The 27996-nt window shown below is 32.5% G+C and overlaps 1 protein-coding gene across 2 annotated transcripts; it reads right to left on the bottom strand.

Annotated features, from left to right (window-relative positions):
* Nucleotides 1-23: 23 nt before the first annotated feature.
* LOC120148989 (protein DETOXIFICATION 29-like) lies at nucleotides 24-27494 on the bottom strand. 2 transcript variants are annotated; one of them, XM_039161929.1, is made up of 11 exons: nucleotides 27118-27494; nucleotides 26043-26584; nucleotides 25575-25664; nucleotides 24759-24815; nucleotides 24343-24581; nucleotides 24134-24252; nucleotides 23963-24049; nucleotides 23825-23886; nucleotides 14768-14775; nucleotides 12832-12851; nucleotides 24-35 (listed from the first exon to the last, which is right to left on the bottom strand). In XM_039161929.1, exons 1-10 carry the CDS (start codon nucleotides 27451-27453, stop codon nucleotides 12847-12849), a joined length of 1545 nt encoding a protein of 514 aa, XP_039017860.1. In that variant the 5' UTR covers nucleotides 27454-27494; the 3' UTR covers nucleotides 24-35; nucleotides 12832-12846. The 2 variants fall into 2 exon arrangements, with proteins under 2 accessions (XP_039017860.1, XP_039017862.1); XM_039161931.1 differs by lacking the exons at nucleotides 24-35; nucleotides 12832-12851 and adding an exon at nucleotides 13169-13181.
* Between the last annotated feature and the right edge of the window lie 502 nt (nucleotides 27495-27996).

The following is a 27996-nucleotide window of genomic DNA, read 5'->3' as shown; positions in this document are numbered from 1 at the left end:
AATACAACAGGTATTCTTAAAGCTTAGCTTAACATCTATGTGAGTTGAGCCAATGCTTCAGTTGAGCAGAAATTGTATCAATACTATCTAACACGGGTTTCCCTCAATAATCTACCTGATTACTCTATGAGGAACATGAGATCATTCAACAACTTAGTGAGAATTTCACCAATGATTTATGACATCGGGTTCCCTCAACTAACTAGTGTCTAATGGCTATGTGAGACCAGATACTAGAAGTGTTGCATTTAGATAATACACAGCAGAGTCAATGTTGCATCTAGATAATGCACAGTAGAGTCAGTGTTGCATTTAGATAATGCATAAGAGTGTTAGTGTCATATTTAGATAATGTGTAGCAGTTATAGTCATTAAGGTTAGAGACACTTTAGAGGTGTGCTCATAAAGACCCTTAGCATAGGATTAAGGAAAGCGTGAGACTTCTACTTCAGTGATAGAACAGTTGAGCCTTAAGTAGGTATCATTCGATTAAGATCATGCATGCACCTACTGCTTAGTACAATGTCTTTAGCATGTTTATGTTTATAAAACTAATAATGCTACTCTATATTAGCAATTATACTGTTAGGCTTTGTAAGTTAAGCGTTTGAATGTTTTTCATTCGCAGGTTAGTAGCTAGAGTCGTTCATGGAGCACCGTCGCTGCATGACTTCTTGCGTCTCCTTCAAAGTATTATACAGTAGCTTTAGTGAGCATATGTAGGACTTTACTCGTGTATTTAGTTTATCAACTCTAAGTTTGTAATATTTTTATTTTAAATTATGTGTCACAAAGCTTCGGTTTATAAAATGTTTTATAATTGTTATTTATGTCATTTCTGATATCATTTAGTATGTTTGAAATGAAAATAAACAAGCTTTAAAATTCAGGGGTTACCTCAGCGGCCCAATGTGACACTTTAGTCCTATTCAGGTTTAGGGTGTTATAGTGACACTTCCTTGAATGGTCTTGGATGCACCTTGATGCAAGAAGACAAGGTTGTAGCAAATGCATCCCGCCAGCTTAAACTCATGAGCATAATTACCCCACCTACGACCTTGAGCTAACAGAAGTGGTGTTTGCCTTGAAGATTTAGTGAAACTACCTATTTGGTGATAAATGTCACATCTTTACTGATCACAAATGTCTCAAGTATTTACTCACTTAGAAAAAGTTGAAATTGACGTAATGTATGTGGGTCGAGTTACTCAAGGACTACGAATATGTAATAGAATATCATCCAGTAAATGTTAATGTTGTGGCAGACGTCTTGAGTGGAAAGTTGGGTGAAATGAGATTGGATTGCAATGAGCATCGTAAAGAATTCTACTGCGTAACTGAGTGTTTGTGGGTACGCAACTGACCCCTAAAATACAATACACCCCCATCACACAACTCAAAACCCTATGCCTCACCTTGGTGAACCTCCTCTATTCGAGCCTTTAACTGATTATATGAACTTTGTAATCTCTTGGTCTCATTTACTAACTCGGGCTCAACTCATAACTCGACTAACAACCCACTTTCCCCAGTCAATCTCAACCAAGTAATAATAAGATGTTAGAGTTTGTAGCAAGATGTTTTGTGTGTCAGCAGGTTAAAGTGGAACACTAAGTTCTTTTAGGATTACTTCAACTCATTCAGATTCCTTAGTGGAAAAGAAACAGGGTGACCATGGATTTTTTGACCGGGTTACCCATGACCAGACAAATACACGATAAAATTTGGGTCATAGTTGATCGTTTAACCAAATCATCCCATTTTCTCCCAGTTATGATTGATTATACCTTAGAGAATTTAGCTTACTTGCATATCTGTGAGATAATGAGGTTGCACAGGGTACTGATTTCTATCATATCCAATTCCTTGAATCACTTTCCGATTTTGGAAAGCTATTCATGAATCTATAGGCACCAAACTAAATTTCAGTGCCGCTTTCACCCTCACATAGAAGGCCAGTTAGAACGTGTCATCTAGATCTTAGAAAACATGCTTAGGTGCACCATCATAGATCTTGAGGGTAGTTGGGAGGACCACCTGTCATTAATGGAGTTTGTGAACAACAATAATTTTTATCCAAGCATCTAGATAGCTCTGTATTAGGCCTTGTATGAATGCAAGTATAGAACTCTACTATGTTAGATAGAGCTCAATGAGGGTAAGATATTGGGTCCAGACTTAATTAGAGAAACTAAGGAACATGTTCAGTTAATTCAGGGCTGGTTGAGAGAAGCCTCATATAGGTAGAGATCTTATGTGTATCTAAAGCGTAAGGATATTGAGTTTGCAGTGGGAGACAAGGTGTTCCTCAAGGTTTCCCTATGGAAAAAAGTGTTTCGTTTTAGGCGTAAAGAAAAGTTGACTACGTACTTTATAAGACCTAGCGAAGTACTAGATAGGGTTGGCCATGTGGCCTACCAGTTAGCCTTACCATCAGAGCTATAGTGCATCCATAATGTGTTCCATGTATCCATCCTCAAAAGATATCATTCTGATCATTCTCATGTTGTACCCCTAGACTAGATCAAGGAGAACCCAAACATGACCTATGGAAAATTCAATCAGAATCCTAACAAGAAATGTAAAGGAACCAAGGAACAAAAAGATCCCTTTAGTAAAGATTTTATGGATGAACCATGACATTGAGGAGGTAACTTGGGAAATCGATGAGGATAACGCTTTGAATCATGGGTTAGTAGTTTCGGGTTAACCCGAGAGTATTTTAGATAGACCCATCAGCTTTAAAAGGAAACTTGGTCCAATAAAGTTTTGGTTTAGGCTTAACTTGGGCCCAACGATAATAAAAATGGTATTTTATGTTATAACCAAAGTTAAAGGGGCCAAAGGGAAATTATACTATCTTTAGTTTGAAAAGTTGATTTCCATTAAACTTGATGATCTCACGTTTAGACACTCTTCTCTTTTTCCTCATCTTCACTTGTCTTCTACATTCCTCCATATTTTCTCTCTTTCTTGTTGTGTGGCACAAATGAGTTAACTTGGTGGCTTTGAAAGCTTAGTTTGGAATTCTAAAGGAAAGATTCATAAGCTCTATCTTCAGAGCTCCAAATTAAGCCCTCAACCTCTTCATTTCACCATGGTAGCCAAATATGGATTTTATGAGGGTTTATGGAACTTAAGTGTTTTAATCCATTTTCAGAGAGTTTAAGCCTTATGAAGTGTTCTTGAACCGTTTTTAACCTTTAAAACAAGCTAGTGACTCAAGTGTTTGATTCTTGTCTAGAGGGAGAAGTTGGAGAAAGCTTCAAGGTCAAGGAGAATGAGAAGTTAGTGTTTGGTAGAACTTTGGGTGTTTCCAGCAGTTTAGGATTTCCAAGGTAACTCACTTCTAACTCAACTCTACCACATGTATGACACTAAAGTGCTTTGATAGGTTGTATGAGTTATGAAGTATAGTCATGGTAGACTCTGCATTTAGTGTTTTTCAGCGGTTTATGTACTTATTATGACCCCTATTATCATACATAATACTTTAATAACATTTGGGGACCTCAGTATGACTCATAAGAGTTTTGAAAGAGGCATTTTCGTGCACAAAATAGGGTATTTTTAGCATGAGTATCGATATTTGAATAATAATACTGATATTGTTCTTCAGATACTAAAAACAAAGGGATTTTAGGCTAGACGTATCGATACCATACAATGGGTATCGATATTATAGGTAAGGTACCGATACTCATAGAGTGGTATCGATACCAAATTCATTTAGCATATTCCAGTAGCCATATTTAGTATTGGTACTTATGGGAGTATCGATATCGAGGGTAGAGTATCAATACTTCTCAATAGGGCTATCGATACTTAGATATTTTTAAAAACATTAAAGTTAAATTTGGTATCGATACTCAATAGACCAAGAGTATCGATACTCATACTAGAGTAATGGTACTAGCCCTTTGCTATTATCCTCAATAAGTTAGTAATATTGATACCTAGAGTTTAATATCGATGCCCAGGGGTCAGTACCGATATTGAAGAGCTTAGTATCGATACCTACGAATAGTTTTGGGTAAAAAAACACAGGGTTTTAAGGGGTAGTTTTAAGAGACCCAATAATACCAAAATACCATGAAATAAAACTACAAGTGAGAACATTAATAAAATCAAAACAACTAGAAACAATAATAACTAGGTTGACATAAAACTAGCATTGTTTGATGCTTGGGAAACAGTCAGGACACCTGAGTCACTTTAGCAGATGATGATTGTTCAGTCCAGATATCCTAATCAGTACCAAGGCACTTCAGTTGCCAGCTGGGAACAGATGCCCCAAGGCCCGACTGAGTAAGTTGGTATGGTGTATGTTTCCAATGCAGTTCTGGATCTCACCTAAGATACCCAAGGGCATTTTAGAAATGTGAGGGTGTGAGCTCCAAGATGTAGAACCCTCATCCACACCATGATGTCTACCTCAACATGTCATATAAGCATTTCCTTATATTTGCATCTACTCCATTAGCATACTCTAATAACTTTGTGATCAATTTCAGAAAATTAAAAAGTTTAAGGACTTAATTGGAGAATCTTAGTGTTGGATTTAATAGTAAATTTTGGAAATAAAAAGGGCATAATGGTCATTTGATAAGAATATAATAAAAATTCATTATTGGTGTTATAAATATCTACGTGGAGAGTAAGGAGGAAAAGAGAAAAGACAAATATTGAGAGTTTAGGTTCATTTATCTTCTTCTTCTTCTCTTCCCGTGACTCCATGAATAAGGTAAGTTGGTCTCAATTCCTTTCATTTAAAAATTGGTTTTGATTCTTGGAGTGTTAAGAAAGCTTAAGGAAAGCTTAAAGTGGTTTAAAACTAAAAAAATGGATAAGTTGTGAGATATTGAATATAAGAAGTTTTTAAGTGACTTGTTGAGAAAAAGTTAGTAAGGGAAGTTTGAGGTTAAATTTGACTTTTCATCAATTAGAATAAGAAATTTAAAGTGTTAGAAATTAATTTGGAACATGTTGATAAATTGGTATGATTATTGAATTCAAGTGTACTAGTTAGATATTGGATGTTAAGATGAGTTAAAGTGAGATAAGTTGATTTGAATAAGTGTGGTTGAGTTTAAAGGCTTAAAGAAGAGTAAAATGAGGAATTTAGTTGAGTATGGTTGATTTTCGGGTTATAATGAATAAGTTCTGGGCAAGGGGTATTGATACTGCATGAACAGTATCGATACCATAGAGTAAAAGTGGATGAAATCTTTAAGAAATAGCGATACTATTTAAGGAATGTATCGATACTTATAAGGGGTATCGATACCAAGGGTCTAGTATCGATACCATTATCAAATTAAAATTTCATAATGTCAAAATGGTATCAGTACCGTAGGGGGTATCGATACCATAGAAGAGTAGTATCGATACTGTAGTGGGAGTACCGATACTATTGAGCATGAAATGCTAAATTAAATGTTTCTTTCAGTTTAAGTTATATTGGTTGGTTATAAGCAATTCAAACTCTGATATTCATATAAGTCGTATATTTGTGTAGATATCGATCAAAGGCAAATCCAAGACATTCGAAGCTATAAGAATGTACAAGAGTCATAAGTGTTGTTATGGCTAGTGAGGCCCATGTGAGTGCATACTATTAGGATATATGTATTGATATATGAATATAGACTTGTGATAAGTCTATTTTCGATATTTAGAATATATGATTGCATGACTAGAAACATGCTTATGATTTTGTATTATGTGAATATGCCTTGTTTGTATTACATGTTAAGTGGTATGAATCTATGTGATATGAGTTATATGTAATGATTTATGTGACCATATGAGAATGTGACATGATCTATGTTTTACATGTTATACTATGTTTACATGATCTATATGAACTAGTATCATAGACCTATATGATTATATGAGAAATGATATAAGCTACGTGATAATAAACATTGTGAATATATCAAAAGGTGATATATTGTATGTGATATGGTCTGTGTGACTACGTGAAAATGAGACATAAATTATGGGATACGTAAATAAGTGAATATATGGAACTAGTATATAAGTGATGTGATATAATATAAGTGATTATGTGAAACTGTGATATAAACTATATGGTTTTGATCTACAAGACTATATGAAAATATGTACATGAGTACATGCATAAGTTTATATGTTATATGCATTGTTATACATAAGCCAGGTGTTATATGTTATTCTATATGCTATGTGATCTATAAGAATATATGAGAACAAGATATCAGTTATGTGATATAATCTACGTGATTACTGGTCTATGTGAAATAAGATATAATAAATAAAATAAATGGTAAAGCCCACAGTATGTGATACGAGAGCTGGGATATAATTGGTATGCCAAGAGTCGAGGGTTCTACACGGTCCTTCGAGACATATATATGGTCCTTCGGGACAATTCTATGTGGTCCTTTGGGACAATTCTACGTGGTCCTTCAGGACAATTCTACGAGGTCCTTCGGGACATATATGTGGTCCTTCAGGACATTTTATATGGCACTCAGTGCAATTTATACGTTTTTGTGACAGCATTTGTGCACAATGTAACATCCTGAAATCTGGGTCAGTGACTAAAATGAGAATTTTAAAATTTGGGGATCAATTTAGGAAAATTAAAAGATTAAGGATTTAATAAGAATATTTCAGTGTTGGATAAAAGGGTAATTATGAAAGGATTATAAGGGTATTATGGTAATTTAGCTTGGAGGATATTTTTTATCTCCCTTATTTAGAAGATAACACGTGGGGATGGGGAGAGTTTTCTGGAAAACTTATTTCTTCTTCTTCCTTCTTCACGTTGGCTTACATTGTTAAGGGTAAGTTTGATTTTAGTTGTTGATTACTTGAATATTAAGTAGGTTTTGATTATTTGGGTGTTATATAAGCTTAAGTAAAGCTTATATAAGCTTAAAACACCAAGAAGAGAGAAATATAAAGGAATTTCTATTAAGAGTTTAGGAATGAACTTTGGTTATAGAAAGGTTTTTGAAGTTCTAAGGATGAATTTGACTTGTCAATGGGTTAATTAAGAAGTTAGAGGTGATAGAATTGAATTAAGAACACATGGAAATTTGATGAAATTCTTTGATTCAAGAATTATGGTGAATTATGAGAGATGGTGAAGTGTTATAGTGTTATAAGAAGGTTTACATATGTATAGATAAGTTTTAAGGTATAAGGAGGGGTTAATAAGTAGAATTTGAGGACAAAGTAAGTCATTTTCGTGCTCAAAATCGAATTTCTAGGTTGTGTGCATCGATGCATCTTCAATGTGTATCGATGCACTATCAAATAAATAAACATGGAATACAATTAGTGCATCGATGCATAAGGAGTGCATCGAAACACCCCCTTAAAATGAAAACATCGAAGGTGGTTTGTGTACCGATGCATGGGTAGTGCATCGATGTACATGTTAAGGGATGCATCGATACATTGTATAATGTACCGATGCACTTCAATGGGAAATGGAATAAATATTTATTTCAGTCTAAGAAGTGATAGATTATAGTATATCAATTGGATTCTGATAGTATAAATATATGATTGTGTAGACATCGATCGAAAACAAAGTTCAGATAGGTCGGCAGAGTAAGATGCGCAAGGAAAACAAGAGCTTAAGAGTGTTGATTGAGACCAGGTGAGTACGTGATATTAAATGTACGCTATGTATAGGGAATTAAGACTTGCGACAAGTCTAATTCTGCTATTATGTTATTAGGGGTACTGAAGCATAAACATGTAGTGATATGTTGCTAAATGTATTGTATATGAGTAAATGCATATGTTTAATTGATTAAATACATCTTTATATGTAAACTATGTAAATGTATGTATGTGTGATAATAGGTTATGTGATTTCATGAGATGAAATATACGTGAAAGTGATATACTTATATGTGTTATACTAGAATGTTACATGATATGCTATGTATGCTAAATAAGTGATGTGAATACATATTAGTGTAATAAGCTAGGTTAAATGTTATAACTGAATGAAGGGATTGTATGAGAATATGTATATACGAACATGTGTTATGAGATAAGAATCCTGACTATGAGCTATGTGAAAAAGAATACAAGTAAAGGTGAAAAGCTATGTGATAAGTGAATGTGAGTTACATGGAAATATGCTATGTGAAAGTGAACTATGTGCCTACGTGAATATGTGAAAAAATATAAAAGGTAATGCCCATGTCATGTTATGAGAGCTATAGTATAGTTGGCATTCCAAGAGTCGAGGGATTATCAGTGGTCCTTCGGGACACAGTGGTCCTACGGAACAAATTTCTACACGCCCTTAGTGGGATTTATACGAGCTGTGGTGACCGCATTGTTGTAACACCCCTAACCCGTATCGACCTGGATCCGAGTCTGAAGTGTCACATCAACTTTTAAACCTTTACTGGTTCAAAATAATGAAAAATCCCCATTAAATAAAACTTCATATCATTTCAAAATAAAAAGGTTTCTCACTTATCAGAGAACATACAATTCAAATCATTTATATTACATGCCAACTACATCTAAAATAATAAAATACATATCAAACTTTTCTTTTCTGATCTGAACTTTGTAAGGAAGATGCTGACCTGTCTTGCTCCCCTTAACTTCTCTTCGCGCTTTCCGAAACCTACATGTGAGACACTCATACGCTAAGCCGAAGACTTAGTGAGGCATATAAAACTCATAATTGAAACTCTAATTCCTAACCATGCATGAACATATCATACAATAATATCATACAAATCAATATAACATTTCATATAATCACATGCATACAAATAGATAAATCTTATCCTAATTATCAATAGCCTCATTTCAAATCAATATTTCATCCATTTATATCTTTTAGTTATCTATTCTTATACTTAACTTCTTAACAATCATATCATTCATTTAACAATTAATATATTCGACATTATATAACATATATTACATTTCACATATCAAAACAGGTACATTACATATCATGTATTTGTTTGTATTTCTTTATTAGTCCATGTACACCTATGAGAACTATAGATATGTGAGTCTATAGAGGTTGTACACAAATGTTGTCACCACAGCTCGTATAAATGCACCGAAGTGCCACTTAGAATTGCACCAAAGTGCCGCGTAGAATTGCACTGAAGTTCCGTATAAAATGTCCCTAAGGACCACGTAGAAAATTCCTTAAGAATCATATACATATACAAAGGATAAAGTATGTGTCTCAAAATACATCACACATGTTCCAAGGAATACATATATATCCCGAAGGACAGCGTAGACCCTCGACTCTTGGCATGCCAACTATACCCTAGCTCTCATGACACATAACATGGGCATTATTATTTATGTCATTTCATATTCACACATTCATAACACTTATCTCTTATCGCATGTCTGATCTCTTATAATCATGTAATCACATAGCTCATGTCATTTCTTGTGACATCATACATATCATGTAAGACATAACAGACATGTTCACACAAATCACTTCCATATAATTCACATGATTTATTATCTCGTAGATCATATCACATTTTCACACAATTCCACAAATCATTGTCATATATGGATATCACATTTGTACTTAATCACATAGATAATATTATATAGCACTAAAATCCCACAGTTCCTATTTCGTAGCTTATATATTGTTCTTATATCTTTTTATAGACATATAAAAACCTATATCATAATTCCCTAATTTATTGTACATAATCATATCATCATTTATATTCATAACACCTAGCTCATATTTTGTTCTCTTATGCTTACCTAGATCATATAACATATATTGTAGCATACTAACATATATTACTTATATAAATTCATTTATATACAAATTTCTTATATTCTCTTAATTAAAGTTTACATTACTCATATAACATTTTCTATGACTTCATAGATCTTTACCATGTAATTTCTATATCATAGCTCATCTAAGCACATTAATCTTTCTCATACAACTTATCTCTCATATGATTATCATTATTTATGTACAGATCTCCTAATTGATATTCTATTTTCATATTTTCCTATAAATCAATGCTAGTTAGTTTATCTCACTTTTCATTTAATACTATAAGTAAATTATAATAGTTTCCATAAACTTGACTCATATAATTTCTGTTTTGCTATTATATCTTCATCTAAACATATATTTACATGTTCATGATCACTTAACTTATTTCCTTCCTATGGTTATCACCTATAACATTTACTATTATACATGATTCGTGACTTTATAACTTAATTCACATATTCATACAGCTCAAAAGGTTCACATATAGTTACATATTTCGTTTCGAAATAACCCATATCATATAAATTCACACCTCATAACATATAATATGAACAAAGCATATACACATAGTACAAACTTAATCATGCTTCCATTCATGCAAACATATAAAATATTGGAAACAGACTTATTACAAGTCTAATTTCCATATAATACTATACACAATCTAATAATATGCACTCACCATGGCCTCACTAAGTTCCAATCCACTTTTATGATTTTCTCTCTTTCGATTGAATCTTAACTTGATACTCATTCCAGAACTTGTTCATGTTCGATATCTACATAATCATACATTAATACATATCAGTATCTTATTGATATACTCTAATCTATCATTTCTTACACCAAAAGAAATGTCTATTTCAATTTCCCCTTGAAGTGCATCGATGCATTCTACAGTGCATCGATGCATTCTACATGCATCGATGCATCCCTTAACATGTGCATTGATGCATTCCTTATGCATCAATGCATTAATTACATTCGATGTTTCCATTTTAAGGGGTGCATCGATGCACACTGAACAATTTCTGGAAATTTACACTTGATGCATCGGTGCACATTGAATGTGCACGATGTACATAGCCCAGAATTCATTTTTAAGCCCGAAAATCTACTCAAATCAACTCAAATGCTTCATCTTTCATCCCCTTTCATGTTCTCAACTCATATACACATGCTTAAACCAATTTATATCCATATAAACCATCTCTAACTTCAAAATTATACTCCTCATATGTAACTCAAGAATTAAACCAACTTTGCAATATGTTTTGATTCCAATTCTATGGCTTCTAACTTCTTAATTAGACCCTTGTCAAGTCAAATTTAACTTCTAACTCTAGTTATGAACTCTATTTCAAGATTTTTCCCAAGAACCTCAAATCTTTAATCCCTCCTAACTCTATCATACTTTGATTTTAAGATAACTTAAGCTTTCCTTAAGGTTAGTTATCAGCTAATAATCAAAACCCAACCTTACAATCAACAATTAATCCATAAACAAAGAAACTCACCTTTGAGCTTGGAGATACGGGAGGAGGAAGAAGAAGAAAGAAAACTCTGGATAATTCTCTCATTTCCCACGTGGTTCCTTATCTTATAAAAGGAATATAAAATCTTACTTGTCAATTGACCATTTTACCCTTTAATTCATTCAATAATTACTAAATAACCTTCATCATATTTCCAATAAATCATTGAACTATTCAATTATCCTACTTTAATCACCAATTTTTGAAACTTTACAATTTAGTCACTAACCCGGTATTGAGGATGTTACAAATCTCCCCTCTTTAAAGAAAATTCGTCCTCAAATTTTCACTAAACATATTAATAAGAACATATCTTCTAATGTTCTCATGTTACCTCCTTTACTTAATGTTTCATTCCTTTAGTTCTTCAACTACTTTTTTTCCTTATATATATTCATCTACTGTCACTTATCATATAAATAGTAACTAGTAACTTTAATCCATTTTTGTCTTTTCTCTCCTTCCATTATGCATTTTCCTTTGACCATTTCTGAGATTTCATATAATATCACTAATCATGTAGACAGTAACATCCTTTTTCATTATTTAACCTCATAAATCCATCTTTAATTATCTTATAACAATAACCAACTCATTTTCCAGCATCATTTGACCGAGAATACAACATTAGATCTTCTTTAAATATAATTAAATATTCACTTTAAAGAATCTTTTCACATCACCTTGCACACTTTTCTCATTTCTATATCAAAATTATCATCTACACTTCCATATAAACTTATGTATCTGATCCTTTAAATCAATCCTTTCATTTCTTTATTCCCTTATTCCTTTATTTATTCCTTATACACAAATCATATATTTCCTTTCATGTTCACATACTCTTGTCCTATCACCGATACTCATCTCTGTGTACTAATCTTCATTGCATCCTCATAACTTTAGATTTGATCCTCATAACTTTGGTAACCCCATTTATTTATATAGAACTTCCTTCTTTATCATTTCTTATACTTCCAGTACATTCCCATCACATATTCTTGTTAGCCAACGCTAACTTTTTCCTTTTAGAATGCAAAATAGTATCTACATCACTTGATCCATTTAAAATACTTCTTATTATTCACTTTGTATAATTCCTAGCAAAACTCTAAAGTTATCCCTCCAATTTGATCTTTTAACTTAGAATACAACCAATTCCAACCAAGTTTGTAGTTGAAAATCATAATCTCTATCTCTCTTCGATAGTGCTGATTTATGAAATACTAGTTCCCTTAATCATTCTGAGTTCTCTTCAGAACCTTAACACAATAACCACTTTTTGAAAAGGGAACCATTTCAACACCTATAGCACTACTTTTAATCTAGGCACTAGCCCTCTACACATCACTTGCATGCATCATTTTCATTTAAATTAGCTTCACAACCTTTCACTCAACTCATCAAACTGTACTCTTGTTCATACACATTATGATTTCCCTCTGTATCAAACTCATAAACTCTGGCTTCATATACCTTATACACTTGTCACTATTACACTTATTCTTGAATTTTTCTACTAATTCTCACTTCATCATTGATCTTTGAACGTTTTTATGGTGACACTGATTCACCATAATCTATCTTATCCATGAAATAATAAGAATACTTCACCTCACTTTTACGATTCAAACCTGTGAAAACCTTCTATCACTATCCTAATATGATTTCAACTTTCTAAAATCAATCTTTGATCTTACGAGGCACTTCCTAAGGTGTCCGCTCTTCCTCTGCTGGCCAGGGCAGGTGAATTGCTATCACGATCAGGAATATCGCCTCTCACTTCACTTCGAAACTATTATAATCAGATTCTACTATATCATACTAATATTATTCTATTAACAAGACAGTACACTCTTTACACAGTTCAGATCAGAAATTATTGACTTGGTGTTGGCATGTACACATTTAACTTCGGTTTAAGCCTAGAATCGGCTAAACCTTAGCTCGATACCATTAAATGTAACACCCCCAACTCGTAGCCGGCCCGAATCTGAGTCTGAGGTGTCACATCAACTTTTAAACCTTTACTGGTTCAAAATAATGAAAAATCCCCATTAAATAAAACTTCATATCATTTCAAAATAAAAGGTTTCACACTTATCAGAGCACAACAATTCAAATCGTTTATATTACATGCCAACTAGATCTAAAAGAATAAAATACATATCAAACATTTCTTTTCTAATCTAAACTTTGTAAGGAATATGCTGACCTGTCTTGCTCCTCTTAACTTCTCTTCGCGCTTTCCGAAACCTACGTGTGAGACACTCACACGCTAAGTCGAAGACTTAGTGAGGCATATAAAACTATAATTGAAACTCTAATTCCTATCCATGCATGAACATATCATACAATAATATCATACAAATCAATATAACATTCCATATAATAATATGCATACAAATAGATAAATCGTATCCTAATTATCAATAGCCTCATTTCATAATCAATATTCCATTCATTTATATCTTTTAGCTATCTATTCTTATACTTAACTTTTTAACAATCATATCATTCATTTAACAAATAATATATTCGACATTACATATAACATATATTACATTTCACATAGCAAAACAGGTATTACATATCAAGTATTTGTTTGTATTTATTTATTAGCCCATGTACACCTATGAGAACTATAGATATGTGAGTCTATAGAGGTTGTGCACAAATGTTGTCACCACAGCTCGTATAAATGCACTTAAGTGCCACGTAGAATTACAACGAAGTGCCACGTAGAATTGCACCGAAGTGCCATATAAAATGTCCCTAAGGACCACGTAGAAAATTCCTTAAGAATTATATACATATACAAAGGATCAAGTATGTGTCTAAAAAGACATCACACATGTTCCAAGGAATACATATATATCCCGAATGACAGCGTAGACCCTCGACTCTTGGCATGCCAACTATACCCCTAGCTCTCATGACACATAACATGGGCATTATTATTTATGTCATTTCATATTCACACATTCATAACACTTATCTCTTATCACATTCTGATCTCTTATAATCATGTAATCACATAGCTCATGTCATTTCTTGTGACATCATACATATTATGTAAAACATATCAGACATGTTCACACAAATCACTTCCATATAATTCACATGATTTATTATCTCGTAGATCATATCACATTTTCATACAATTCCACAAATCATTGTCATATATGGATATCACATTTGTATTTAATCACATAATAATATTATATAGCACTAAAATCCCACAGTTCCTATTTCGTAGCTTATATATTGTTCTTATATCTTTTTATAGACATATAAACACCTAGATCATAATTCCCTAATTTATTGTACATAATCATATCATCATTTATATTCATAACACCTAGCTCATATTTTGTTCTCTTATGCTTACCGAGATCATATAACATATATTGTAGCATACTAACATATATCACTTATATAAATTAATTTATATACAAATTTCTTATATTCTCTTAATTCAAGTTTACATTACTCTTATAACCTTTTCCTATGACTTCATAGATCTTTTCCATGTAATTTCTATATCATAGTTCATCTAAGCACATTAATCTTTCTCATACAGCTTATCTCTCATATGATTATCATTATTTATGTACAGATCTCCTAATTGATATTTTATTTTCATATTATCCTATAAATCAATGCTAGTTAGTTTATCTCACTTTTCATTTAATACTATAAGTAAATTATAATAGTTTCCATAAACTTGACTCATATAATTTCTGTTTTGATATTATATCTTCATCTAAACATATATTTACATGTTCATGATCACTTAACTTATTTCCTTCCTATGGTTATCAAATACAACATTTACTATTATACATGATTCTTGACTTTATAACTTAATTCACATATTCATACAGCTCATAAGGTTCACATATAGTTACATATTTCGTTTCGAAATAACCCATATCATATAAATTCACACCTCATAACATATAATATGAACAAAGCATATACACATAATACAAACTTAATCATGCTCCCATTCATGTAAACTTATAAAATATTGGAAACAGACTTATTACAAGTCTAATTTCCATATAATACTATACACAATCTAATAATATGCACTCACCTTGGCCTCACTAAGTTCCAATCCACTTTTATGATTTCCTCTCTTTCGATCGAATCTTAACTTGATACTCATTCTGGAACTTGTTCATGTTCGATATCTACATAATCATACATTAATAGATATAGTATCCCATTGATATACTCTAATCTATCATTTCTTACACCAAAAGAAATGTCTATTTCAATTTGCCCTTGAAGTGCATCGATGCATTCTACATTGTATCGATGCATCCCTTAACATGTGCATCGATGCATTCCTCATGCATTGATGCATTAATTGTATTCGATGTTTCCATTTTAAGGGGTGCATCGATACACATTGAACAATTTCTGGAAATTTACACTTGATGCATCGGTGCACATTGATTGTGCATCGATGCACATAGCCCAGAATTCATTTTTAAGCCCGAAAATCTACTCAAATCAACTCAAATGCTTCATCTTTTATCCCCTTTCATGTTCTCAACTCATATACACATGCTTAAACCAATTTATATCCATATAAACCATCTCTAACTTCAAAATTATACTCCTCATATTTAACTCAAGAATTAAACCAACTTTGCAATATGTTTTGATTCCAATTCTATGGCTTCTAACTTCTTAATTATACCCTTGACAAGTCAAATTTAACTTCCAACTCTAGTTATGAACTCTATCTCAAGATTTTTTCCAAGAACCTCAAATCTTTAATCCCTCTCAACTCTATCATACTTTGATTTTAAGATAACTTAAGCTTTCCTTAAGCTTAGTTATCAGCTAATAATCAAAACCCAACCTTAAAATAAAAAATTAATCCATAAACAAAGAAACTCACCTTTGAGCTTGGAGATACGGGAGGAGGAGGAGAAGAAAGAAAACTCTGGATAATTCTCTCCTTTCCCATGTGGTTCCTTTCTTATAAAAGGAATATAAAAATCTTACTTGTCAATTGACCATTTTACCCTTTAATTTATTCAATAATTACTAAATAACCTTCATCATATTTCCAATAAATCATTGAACTATTCAATTATCCTACTTTAATCACCAATTTTTGAAACTTTACAATTTGGTCACTAACCCGGTATTGAGGATGTTACAATTGTGCACAACCTCTATGTACTCACATACCTTAAGTTGTCAAAAGAGTGCATGGGCTTTAAAGATAATAAATATGTGTTATGATAATATATATGTTCTTGGTGAAATGATATTTGTGCTATATGACAGTTATAAATGATAAGCTCAGAATCATATGATAATAGAAATGAAGATAATGATAATGAGTGCATATATATTTTGTGATAAGAGATGACATGTGTTTATGTATGATATGACATTAGTATTTATTCATGTATTATTATGTTTTGGAGTTATATTATACGTTTATTTCAAATATATGCTCAGATGATATAATAGAATTAATGACAATGAAATAAGTAATGATATATATGTTAATGATTGGTTCAATAGGTTTGTAATTATGATGTGTATTATATGATATATGTATGCATTTATTAGTTTGCATTGTGAATTTACATGTCTCACTAAGTCTATGACTTAGCGTGTAAGTGTCTTACACGTAGGTGTGGATAAGTCAGAAGATCAAGCTTCGGATCCTTAAAGCAGCATATCACCGCGCAAAGTTCAGATCAAAAATATTTTGTAAAGTGTGTATTGTCATATAATTTAGTATGTTGGCATGTAACTAAGTCATTAAATATGTACGCTCTGATGGAGTCTGTTAAGGTTTTTACATGTTTATGTAAAAGAATTTCTTTATAGAACAGAAGTTTTAAATTTTCAATAGTTTATTTTATAAAAGTATGTGCTTTGACTAGTCAATGTGACACCTCGGATTCGTATCCGTATCGGATACGGGTTGGGGTGTTACATTTAATGCTATCAGAGCTAAGGTTTAGTCGATTCTAGGCTTAAACCGAAGTAAAAAGTGTTTTGAAAAGGTGTACATGCCAACAAAAAGTGAAAGTTTCTGATATGATAGAGTCACGAGTATGATGTTTTATAATAAAGTTATATTTTTATGTATTAGATGTCCCGATTGTGAGAGTCCTCGAAGTGAAAGGAGAAGTAATAGACTTGAGGGTAGTAGCAATTCACCTGCCCTGGCCAGGCATGGTGAAGAGTGAATACCTCTAGAAGTACCAGTGAGAGATCGAGGGTTATTTTTTAGGATGTTAAATGATGTTTTATCACGTTTTCAACCCCCTGCTCCCTCAGCTCCTCGAATGAATATAGATAAAGAATTAAAAGGTTTAGGAGCACTTGAGTTTAAGGGTGAAGCTGAGGAAGATCCAGTTGCTGCGGATCTTTGGTTAAACGATGTCAAGATAATGTTAGATGGACTCCACTGTTCTGATGTGGAAAAATTAGACTGAATAGTTTCCCTGTTAAGGGGTCAAGCTAGAATATGGTAGAACAATGTCACCATGATATTAAGAAACGATCAAGTGACTTGGTTATTCTTCTTGTAAGAATTCAAGCGTAAGTACATTGGTGATCAATATATCAGGCAGATGAAACAAGAATTTTTGAATTTGAAACAAGGGAATTATACAGTGTATGAATATGAATGTGAGTTTAATAAGTTAAGTCGTTTTACTGCTGAACTTATTCCGACCGAGAATGATGTGTGTGACTGGTTTGTAGAGGATTTGTTCCCTAGGCTAAGAGAGTTGTTGATAGCCTTGAATTTATCATCATTTCAAGAAGTGATTAATCGAGCTAAAGCTCTAGAGAGAGCTCAGAATGAAAGATTTAAAGAACAGAAAGTTCAGAAGTTCAAAAGAATTGGTACTTCGTCAAGCTCCTCAATATCAAAGAAAAATAGAGAAGGGGATTCTCCAACTCTGGAGATGTTGGAATCAGATGTTTTTTCTAATAGAATATCAAATTTCAGTCAAGTCAGACAATGTTCATATTGTGGAAAGAATCATACATGAGTTTGTAGAGTGATCTCAGGAGCTTGTTTTAGATGTGGGGATGTTGGACATTTTATTTGAGATTGTCCATTTATAACTGAAGAGACGATACAGAGAGAGAAAGATCTACTGCGGTATCTCAACGAAATAGAGGTAGAGATTGTAGAAGAAATCGATTAAGTCATTCACTCAACATGATATGCAACCCCTGCCCAAGTTTATAATTTAAGGACTGATGAAAATTTCGATGACCCAGAGATTTTGGCAAGTAAATTTTGATATCGTGGTAAAATAGTTTGGTTTTAATAGATTTGGGAATCATCATAGTATTCAGTAAGTGGCAATTAGAAAGATAATTGGAAGATTTGATTAGAAGCAAGAAATAATGAATTGTTAAGAATTACTAGTATATGGTTTCCAAGTAAATAAGTTATATGAAGGTTGTTTATGGAATGAGTAAGAAAGATATAGATCTATTGAGTATCGAATGAGAAATGTATATGAGTATAAGGTTAATAGTAAGGGTAAGATAAGAATTGTTGATTATTATAAAGGATTGCTTCATTTGAGGTAAAGTAAAAATTCGATGACGAATTTTCTTTAAAAAAAGGGGGAGATTTGTAACATCCCGAAATCCGGGTTAGTGACTAAAATGAGAATTTTGAAATTTGGGTATCAATTTAGGAAAATTGAAAAGTTTAAGGATTTAATAAGAATATTTCAGTGTTGGATAAAAGGGTAATTATGAAATGATTATAAGGGTATTATGGTAATTTAGCTTGGAGGATATTTTTATCTCCCTTATTTAGGAAGATAACACGTGAGGATGGGGAGAGTTTTCTGGAAAGCTTATTTCTTCTTCTTCCTTCTTCACGTTGGCTTCTATTATTAAGGGTAAGTTTGATTTTAGTTGTTGCTTTCTTGAATATTAAGTAGGTTTTGATTATTTGGGTGTTATATAAGCTTAAGTAAAGCTTATATAAGCTTAAAACACCAAGAAGAGATAAATAGAAAGGAATTTCTATTAAGAGTTTAGGAATGAACTTTTGTTATAGAAAGGTTTTTGAAGTTCTAAAGATGAATTTGACTTATCAAAGGGTTAATTAAGAAGTTAGAGGTGATAGAATTGAATTAAGAACACATGGAAAATTTGATGAAATTCTTTGATTCAAGAATTATGGTGAATTATGAGAGATGGTGAAGTGTTATAGTGTTATAAGAAGGTTTACATATGTATAAATAAGTTTTAAGGTATAATGAGGGGTTAATAAGTAGAACTTGAGGACAAAGTAAGTCATTTTCGTGCTCAAAATGGAATTTCTAGGTTGTGTGCATCGATGCATCTTCAATGTGTATCGATGCACTTTCAAATAAATAAACATGGAATGCAATTAGTGCATCGATGCATAAGGAGTGCATCGATGCACCCCCTTAAAATGAAAACATCGAAGGTGATTTGTGTACCGATGCATGGGTAGTGTATCGATGCACATGTTAAGGGATGCATCGATACACTGTAGAATGTACCGATGCACTTCAATGGGAAATGGAATAAATCTTTCTTTCAGTCTAAGAAGTGATAGATTATAGTATATCAATTGGATACTAATAGTATAAATATATGATTGTGTAGACATAGATCGAAAGCAAAGTTCAGATAGGTCGGCAGAGTAAGATGCATAAGGAAAACAAGAGCTTAAGAGTGTTAATTAAGACCATGTGAGTACATGATATTAAATGTACGTTATGTATAGGGAATTAAAACTTGCGATGAGACTAATTCTACTATTATGTGATTAGGGTTACTAAAGCATAAACATGTAGTGATATGGTGCTAAATGTATTGTATATGAGTAAATGCATATGTTTAATTGATTAAATGCATCTTTATATGTAAACAATGTAAATGTATGTATGTGTGATAATAGGTTATGTGATTCCATGATATGAAATATACGTGAAAGTGATATGACTTATATGTGTTATACTAGAATGTTACATGATATGCTATGTATGCTAAATAAGTGATGTGAATACATATTAGTGTAATAAGCTAGGTTAAATGTTATAACTGAATGAAGGGATTGTATGAGAATATGTATATGTGAACATGTGTTATGAGATAAGAATCCTGACTATGATCTATGTGAAAAAGAATACAAGTAAAGGTGAAAAGCTATATGATAAGTGAATGTGAGTTACATGGAAATATGCTATGTGAAAGTGAACTATGTGCCTACGTGAATATGTGAAAAGATATAAAAGGTAATGCCCATGTCATGTGTTATGAGAGCTATAGGTATAGTTGGCATGCCAAGAGTCGAGGGATTATCAGTGGTCCTTCGGGACACAGTGGTCCTACGGGACAAATTTCTACGTGCCCCTAGTGGGATTTATACGAGCTGTGGTGACAGCATTGTGCACAACCTCTATGTACTCACATACCTTAAGTTCTCAAAAGAGTACATGGGCTTTAAAGATAATAAATATGTGTTATGATAATATATGTGTTCTTGGTGAAATGATATTTGTGCTATATGACAGTAATAAATGATAAGCTCAGAATCATATAATAATAGAAATGAAGATAATGATAATGAGTGCATATATGTTTTGTGATAAGATATGATATGTGATTATGTATGATATGACATTAGTATTTATTCATGTATTATTGTGTTTAGGAGTTATATTATACGTTTATGTCAAATATATGCTCAGATGATAGAATAGAATTAATGACAAGGAAATAAGTAATGATAAATATGTTAATGATTGGTTCAATAGGTATGTAATTATGATGTGTATTATATGATATATGTATGCATTTCTTAGTTTGCATTGTGTATTTACATGTCTCACTAAGTCTATGACTTAGCGTGTAAGTGTCTTACACGTAGGTGTGGATAAGTCAGAAGATCAAGCTTCGGATCATTAAAGCAGTATATCTCCGCGCAAAGTTCAGATCAGAAATATTTTGTAAAGTATGTCTTTTCATATAATTTAGTATGTTGGCATGTAACTAAGTCATTAAATATGTACACTCTAATGGAGTCTGTTAAGGTTTTAACATGTTTATGTAAAAGAATTTCTTTATAGAATAGAAGTTTTAAATTTTCTATGGTTTATTTTATAAAAGTATGTGCTTTGACTAGTCAATGTGACACCTCGGATTCGTATTCGGGTCTGATACGGGTTGGGGTGTTACACACAACCTTAATGTACTCACATACTTTAAGTTCTTAGAAGTGTACGATGGGCTATTAAAAGAGATAACATAATTAAAGTGTATGTGATGTTATGTTTGTTGCTTTGTGAAATGTGTTATATGATGTATATAAATGTTAAGTATCAGATTATATGATAAACGGGATTAATGATAACAAAATATGACAACGATAGGAATGTTAATGATGATATATGTGTATGTATGTATTTCTTATATGAAATGTTATATGATTTGGTATGATATTATTGTATGAAATGTTGTTGTATTGTTATGTAATTAAGTTTCCATTATACTTTTTATATGCCTCACTAAGTCATCGACTTAGCGTGTGAATGTTTCACGTAGGTTCCGAGAAGATTAAGGAGCAAAGATAGGCAAGTCAGGTTAGCTTCTCATTTTCAAAGATCATATCAAAAATTAATGTAAGTATACGTATTTTGTTATAGTAAATGCAGTTGGCATGTAATTAAAGATTTGAATAAGATATGCTCTGATCGATTTTGTAAAATCATATGATTGTAATTAATGTAAACTATTCAGTTTTATTGAAATATAAATTAGAATTTTAACTATTTTGTAAGAGTAAATGTTTTGAAAAGTCAATGTGACACCTCGGATTCGTATCCGGGTCGGGTATGGGTTGGGGTGTTACAATATCGATAATTTCGGAGATTTGAATGAGAAATTGATCCAAACGTTGTTGAGGAAAACGTGGAATCAATTATTGGTTCATAAATGTGCAGACGTGCACACTATGAGTAATGTAAATAACTGAACTAGTTGTGCCCTCCATGGGATTGCTGATATTTTAATCCAAATTTAAAATATTTTTCTTAAATAAAGCATATCTTTTCAAAATTATGTTTTTGGAACTAAAATGATAAATATTAAAAGTTTCCTTTAATCAAAACAATAATTTTAGAAGTTGATTAATTCTCATTAATGCTTCATTAGGTCAAAAAATTCAATAGTTCACAATGTGAAACCCCTATAAATACCATGTAAACATGTTAGGTTAAAAAACTTATTACAACTCAAAAACAATTAAAAAATTTCTTTTCTTTTTCTCTAATTTTTTGGTGATAGATGAAGGCAAAAGAAAAGTTCGTGATCTTTACATAAGTGCAACTGTAATTGATCATCTAGTTGTTGTATCTTGAGAGACAGACGACCAATGATCTCAAGCACCATAGGAGTGGTCGAAAATAAGTCTTAAGGAAAATGTGTAGCTGTCAGCCTCAACTTGTTTCCAATCGATTGTTCTGTCAAAAAAGTGTATTTTTTCTATATTGTGCTTTTGATTATTTAAATATTTGTTCTTTTTTATTGTCTCGTATTGTTATATTTAAATATTTTTTAGTACCTAAACTTTCATTTTTTTCAAAACTATATATAACGTTTAGTTTTTATTCCATTTTAGTACCACATACATTTTCCCCTGCCACAACCCACTCAAATGGGTATTATTATTTTGAAATCATCATCACATGCTGGTTTGAGCAAAATGACAAGGAATGAAAAAGACTATCCCACTAACGGGGTTGGTTTAAGTGGTAAGCAGCTTGATATCACTTAAGCAATGTTTCAGTTTTGAGTCCTTGTGTATGTAGAAAATCTCCGCTAAGAGACTCACCTATCAAAGTCAGTTGTGCGACCTGGGTCGATCTATATTAGTCAAGACGAAACCTTAGAACGGGAGAAAAAAAAAACTAGCCCACAAGCGCCGTTGATCCTGGCCTTATTTTGTGTGAAAATATATTTTATTTTAGAGTCATGTTCAAATGTTAGTAACAACATAATTTAAAAGGATAATTATAAATCTTAAATATAAATCACAAAAATACATTAAAAAATCTTATACCGTTCATGTTCAGATATTATTTGGATTAATAGTGGCATGTCAAATGCCATTCGAAGTTTAATAAATTTTAATGTATACATTCAACAAAAAAATCATATACCGTTCATGTTAAGATATTATTTAGATTTTTGGTTTTGATATTAAATCTAAAAGATATTTCTGCTACATTATCATCTTAGGTTTAATGTGTTTTATTTTATTTTATTTCATTTATGTATATAAAATTTAAGTTTTAACAATTAGGATCCTTTTAAAGAAAACTAGAAGTAGATGTATTAATCCAGTAGATAAAATTGGAAATCTCAAAGAAAATGATAGAAAAGAGTACATTTTGTTTATAATTATTATTCTGCAATTCATTCTTCTTCCCCTTGGGCGTCAATGTCGCCTCCCCATTTCTTTATCCTCTCCTCCGCAATTGAAGCCTACAATAATATATACAGTATTTACAATTTTGTTACTTATATAAATATATATGTTCAATTATTATTATTTGCTTACCTCTTTGTTCCAGTTGGTCTTGTAAATTATTCCAAATAGTACACAAGTTTGCACCACTGTTCCTAATAACATCCCACACCAAATTCCCTGCCAATAAAAGTTTATTATTTTGATTTTTTTATCGATAATATCAGATAATTTGACGTTTATCAATAAGAAGATAACACGTACCTTAACACCCATATGAAGCACGAAACCTAGTGTAAGACCCAAAGGAACTCCAAAGAGATAATAACATGCAATGTTTACGTATGCAACAGCAGTTTGCCATCCAGCTCCGATGGCCATTCCTATAGAATAAATGATAGTCAAATTTGCATATATTATGGATTTGTTAATAAGAATGAGATGCTACAATCAGCTAAAGATGTACTATAAACCTGAGAGGACAGGTTGCACGGTGTCGATGATGATGCAAAGGGCCAAGAGTGGAGTGAGCTCCGTGACCAGACGTTGAACTTGCGAGTCATTTGAGAACAGATAGGGATATTCATTCCTAAAGATGATGAGAACAATAGAGATTACGGCACCAATCATAAATGATGATGTCACCGCCACTACCAATGAGAGTTTTGCCGTTCTTGGATGCCTTGCTCCCAATTCATTTGAAACCCTCACACTGTAACATTCAAGAACGAACGTAATATTTTTGTCAAGGATATGAACATAAAAATTTATATAGAAATTTTCAAAGATACGATTGCAACTCCAACACTTCTCAATTCATTGTCTAAATATTTATAATAATTTTATAAATAAATTAAGATTATCATGCTTGTAGGTTGAATATTATTACCTTATAGCTGCATTCATCCCGAAAGATATCATGATGGTCCATCCCAGTATGTTCATACTGCACAATTCAGAATTTAATGTATATAATAATGATTAAACAAACAAAGTTACAATGATTAGTTATAAAGAAATGCAAGAGACGTCAAGTTAGAGAATGAACTAAAGGAACTAAGGTTGGAATTATGGGACTATTTGAAACTTTAGGAGGAGGTCTGGAGACAGAAAGCTAGATCGAGGCCAAGTGGTCGGGGAAGGGTACGCTAAAGGTTGTATTGCCCTCAAAGACGGTGTGGAAGTGGTTAGTGGATGTGGAATCAAGGCCATGGAACCGGTGGCAATTCTTAATAGAGATCGACAGGTTGGTGAGTTTCATTGAAGATGTTCATTTCTCCACTTCCAGCTGGCAACTTTCTTCTTTGGCTCATCATATGGCGATGGAAGATGGGAAGTCTTTTCATCTTTGCTGGTGGGATCGATCGGAGGACTTCATATAAGCTGTCGTGGTTTAGACGGGGATTATGTTTCAATGCATCAATGATGTTAGTAATATTGTGGTGGCCTACGTGTATCCCAGCTTTTTGTTTTTTAGCTCTGCGCTTCTTTTTTTGTCTTGTAGATAGGAGAGCGTTGTACTGCCTGAGGGGATATGGTGTATCAGTGTGGCTAAAGTTTTATTGGTGTTTATTTGTCCAGTCAAAAGTATTTTTTTCTTCCATTTAGGTCTAAGGATGTTTTTAACTAGACTCTTTAGGCTTGATTAATAAAAATCATTTTACTGAGAAAAATAAAAAAAAAAATTATAAAGAAATGTACTCACCAGACAGATAATGCATCTACGGATACTACTTCAGCGTCCTTTAAGTATCCAGCGAACAGAATTAATGCCATGAAATACCAAATCTCTAAGCTGCAAATCATTTATACCAATTGTTAAATCCATTTGGAATACGCGTCATTCGATGAGAAAAGAAAGCAATAACTATATTTTATAATTGAAAAAAGACCCCACATGCATATGCCTACTTTGTTTTATTTGCTTTTCAAAAGAAGAGTAAAAGATTTGAGAATAGAGTCGCATCTACTTTAATCAAATTGTTATAGATATCTAAATAAAAACAATAATTTTAAGTACTCGTTTTGATAAAAAAAAATATTTTAATACTTAAATAAAAATTAATATACTTTAAAGTCATATTTTCAAAATCAATCCTTTTTTCTTAAAACAAATAAAAAAAATCTGAAAGATTTGTTTTTATTCCAACAATGAACCTGAAAAGGACCTTACCATAGCATTACTGCCGAAGCTAAAGACAATCTGACAAATCCCCATAGATGTTGAAATGCCTTCCAAGAAAACCCGGTCCAAGCCGGCCCACAAGTGCCGCTAATTATGTACAAAAACTGAGCCACGTCTATGAAAATCCACGACATATTCAAAACAACGGCTGCGCCCACCAGTCCCCATCCCAGCCTCAACATCAAGAACCAGCTGAGTACAACGTGCAGGACCAAAGCCACACCGGCTATCACCGCCATCGCCGTCATCTTGCTCTGAGCCTGTAAGAACTTCGCCATCGGAAAGTTAAATGAGTAAGCAAACAGCTGCGGTATCATCCATATCGAGAACATTCCGGCGGCCTTTGATATGGTTTCCGTTTGACCTATTAGCCTCAAAATCGGAGCGGCGAATATGTATAGTAAGCTTAGGAGCAAAGCCGTTGAGTTGAGGATGACCCATGATCTTTGCATATATACGCCTAGCATATCGTGCTGCCCTGCTCCAAATGCCTGGCCGCATAGAGTTTCCAGTGCACTTCCCATGCCGAGCTATTCATAAGGTGTAATTACTTATTTCGAATGTAATTAATGGGAGTTTAAAATACAACTAGTTAACATAAATCTAAAAAAATTGTAATCGGAAAATTTATTAGAAGTGTGTAATTTTTCAAAATAAATTGGATAAATTTTAAGTTAAAACAAAAAATATTACATTCTTCCTGATAGATCATGTAGATTGCATAATTATACTAGTTATAACTTAAAATTTATGTCAACAAATTAATGTAATTTTTTTGTTGTAATCGAAATCATTATCGATATTGTAATATTTTAGAGTTGATAATATAATATTTTACCTTGAAATCCGTTACAATATTGAAACACTCTCTATTATAAATAAAATCATTAGAAATTATATAACATTTTATAATATATATATATATATATATAAATATAATATTTTAGGTTAAAATTACTCTAAAATAACTTTAGTTCCGCCGTTCAGCAAAACTACTTAGTAGTAGCTAACTTAACAACAAAATCAAAACTGTTGACAATGGAATTTTAGTTTACAAATTTACCATGATGCCGAAGGAGAAACCAGCGATGACGGAGTTCTCGACGGTGACGGCGGCAAGAGACAGAGCACCATCTTGGCCTGAAAAGACCTGAGTTATAGCGCCGAGGGAGTATTGGCAGATGGAAGTGAAGATGGCGGGGCCAGCAAGGAACCAGAGCTTCTTGGACTCGATCAGACATTCCCTGAAGAAGTCACGGACGCCGTTGATCGGTGGGATGTCTTCAGTGCCGACGGTGAAGGAGCCGTTTGAGGGTTTAACAAGTAACTGCTCCTGGCGGCGGCGGCTGTCCTCTCCGACTAGCCGAGGGGAAAGGAGCGATTGCTTAGCGTCCTCCATAGGAGACGATAAAGAGCAAGAAATGGGATATAATATGATATATAATCAATTATGATTATGGAGGTGTACAGGTCAATACATATAGCCAATATGATTTTATAGAAGGTGGCATTGGGTGGAGAAATGTGATACATTAATGTATGGTCCAAATTTAGTTAGGAAAATCAAAGTTTGTTTTATATTTTATTATATTTCCGTGTATACTTCCATTTACAGACCAACTCTAAATTCAAAAATGTTATAACAAAAAATTTAGTAACGTTTAAAATTCATTTTTTTTTTTTGAAAAATCTTTTCTTATAAAATCGGATTTAGAAATAACAAGTTTAAAAGTAATTTTTTTATAAGTAGAAATTAAAGAAAACAACTAAAAACTACATAAATTCCTCATAGTGAGGACCTGATCGGTCCTTTTGAATAATTTCCTGCATCTTAATATGAACAATAATCATAATATGAAGAATAATAGTAATAATTGTCATACAATTACAATCAATAAGCTCTATACACGAATGGCAACAAATTACTTGAAATCCACGTATC

Source organism: Hibiscus syriacus, unplaced genomic scaffold (genome assembly GCF_006381635.1).
Source record: "Hibiscus syriacus cultivar Baekdansim isolate YM2019G1 unplaced genomic scaffold, ASM638163v2 tig00110988_pilon, whole genome shotgun sequence".
Classification (NCBI taxonomy): Eukaryota; Viridiplantae; Streptophyta; class Magnoliopsida; order Malvales; family Malvaceae; genus Hibiscus; species Hibiscus syriacus.
This window is presented reverse-complemented; position numbering and strand designations above follow the sequence as displayed.

Excerpts from the sequence above, each read along its gene's own strand:
- LOC120148989 (XM_039161929.1), bottom strand. The coding sequence starts at position 27,453 with ATGGAGGACGCTAAGCAATCGCTCCTTTCCCCTCGGCTAGTCGGAGAG. Across the intron at positions 26,585-27,117 it reads GTTTCTCCTTCGGCATCATG|CTCGGCATGGGAAGTGCACT; the intron begins GTAAATTTGTAA and ends CCTTATGAATAG. Across the intron at positions 24,050-24,133 it reads TGCTTCATATGGGTGTTAAG|GGAATTTGGTGTGGGATGTT; the intron begins GTACGTGTTATC and ends TTTTATTGGCAG.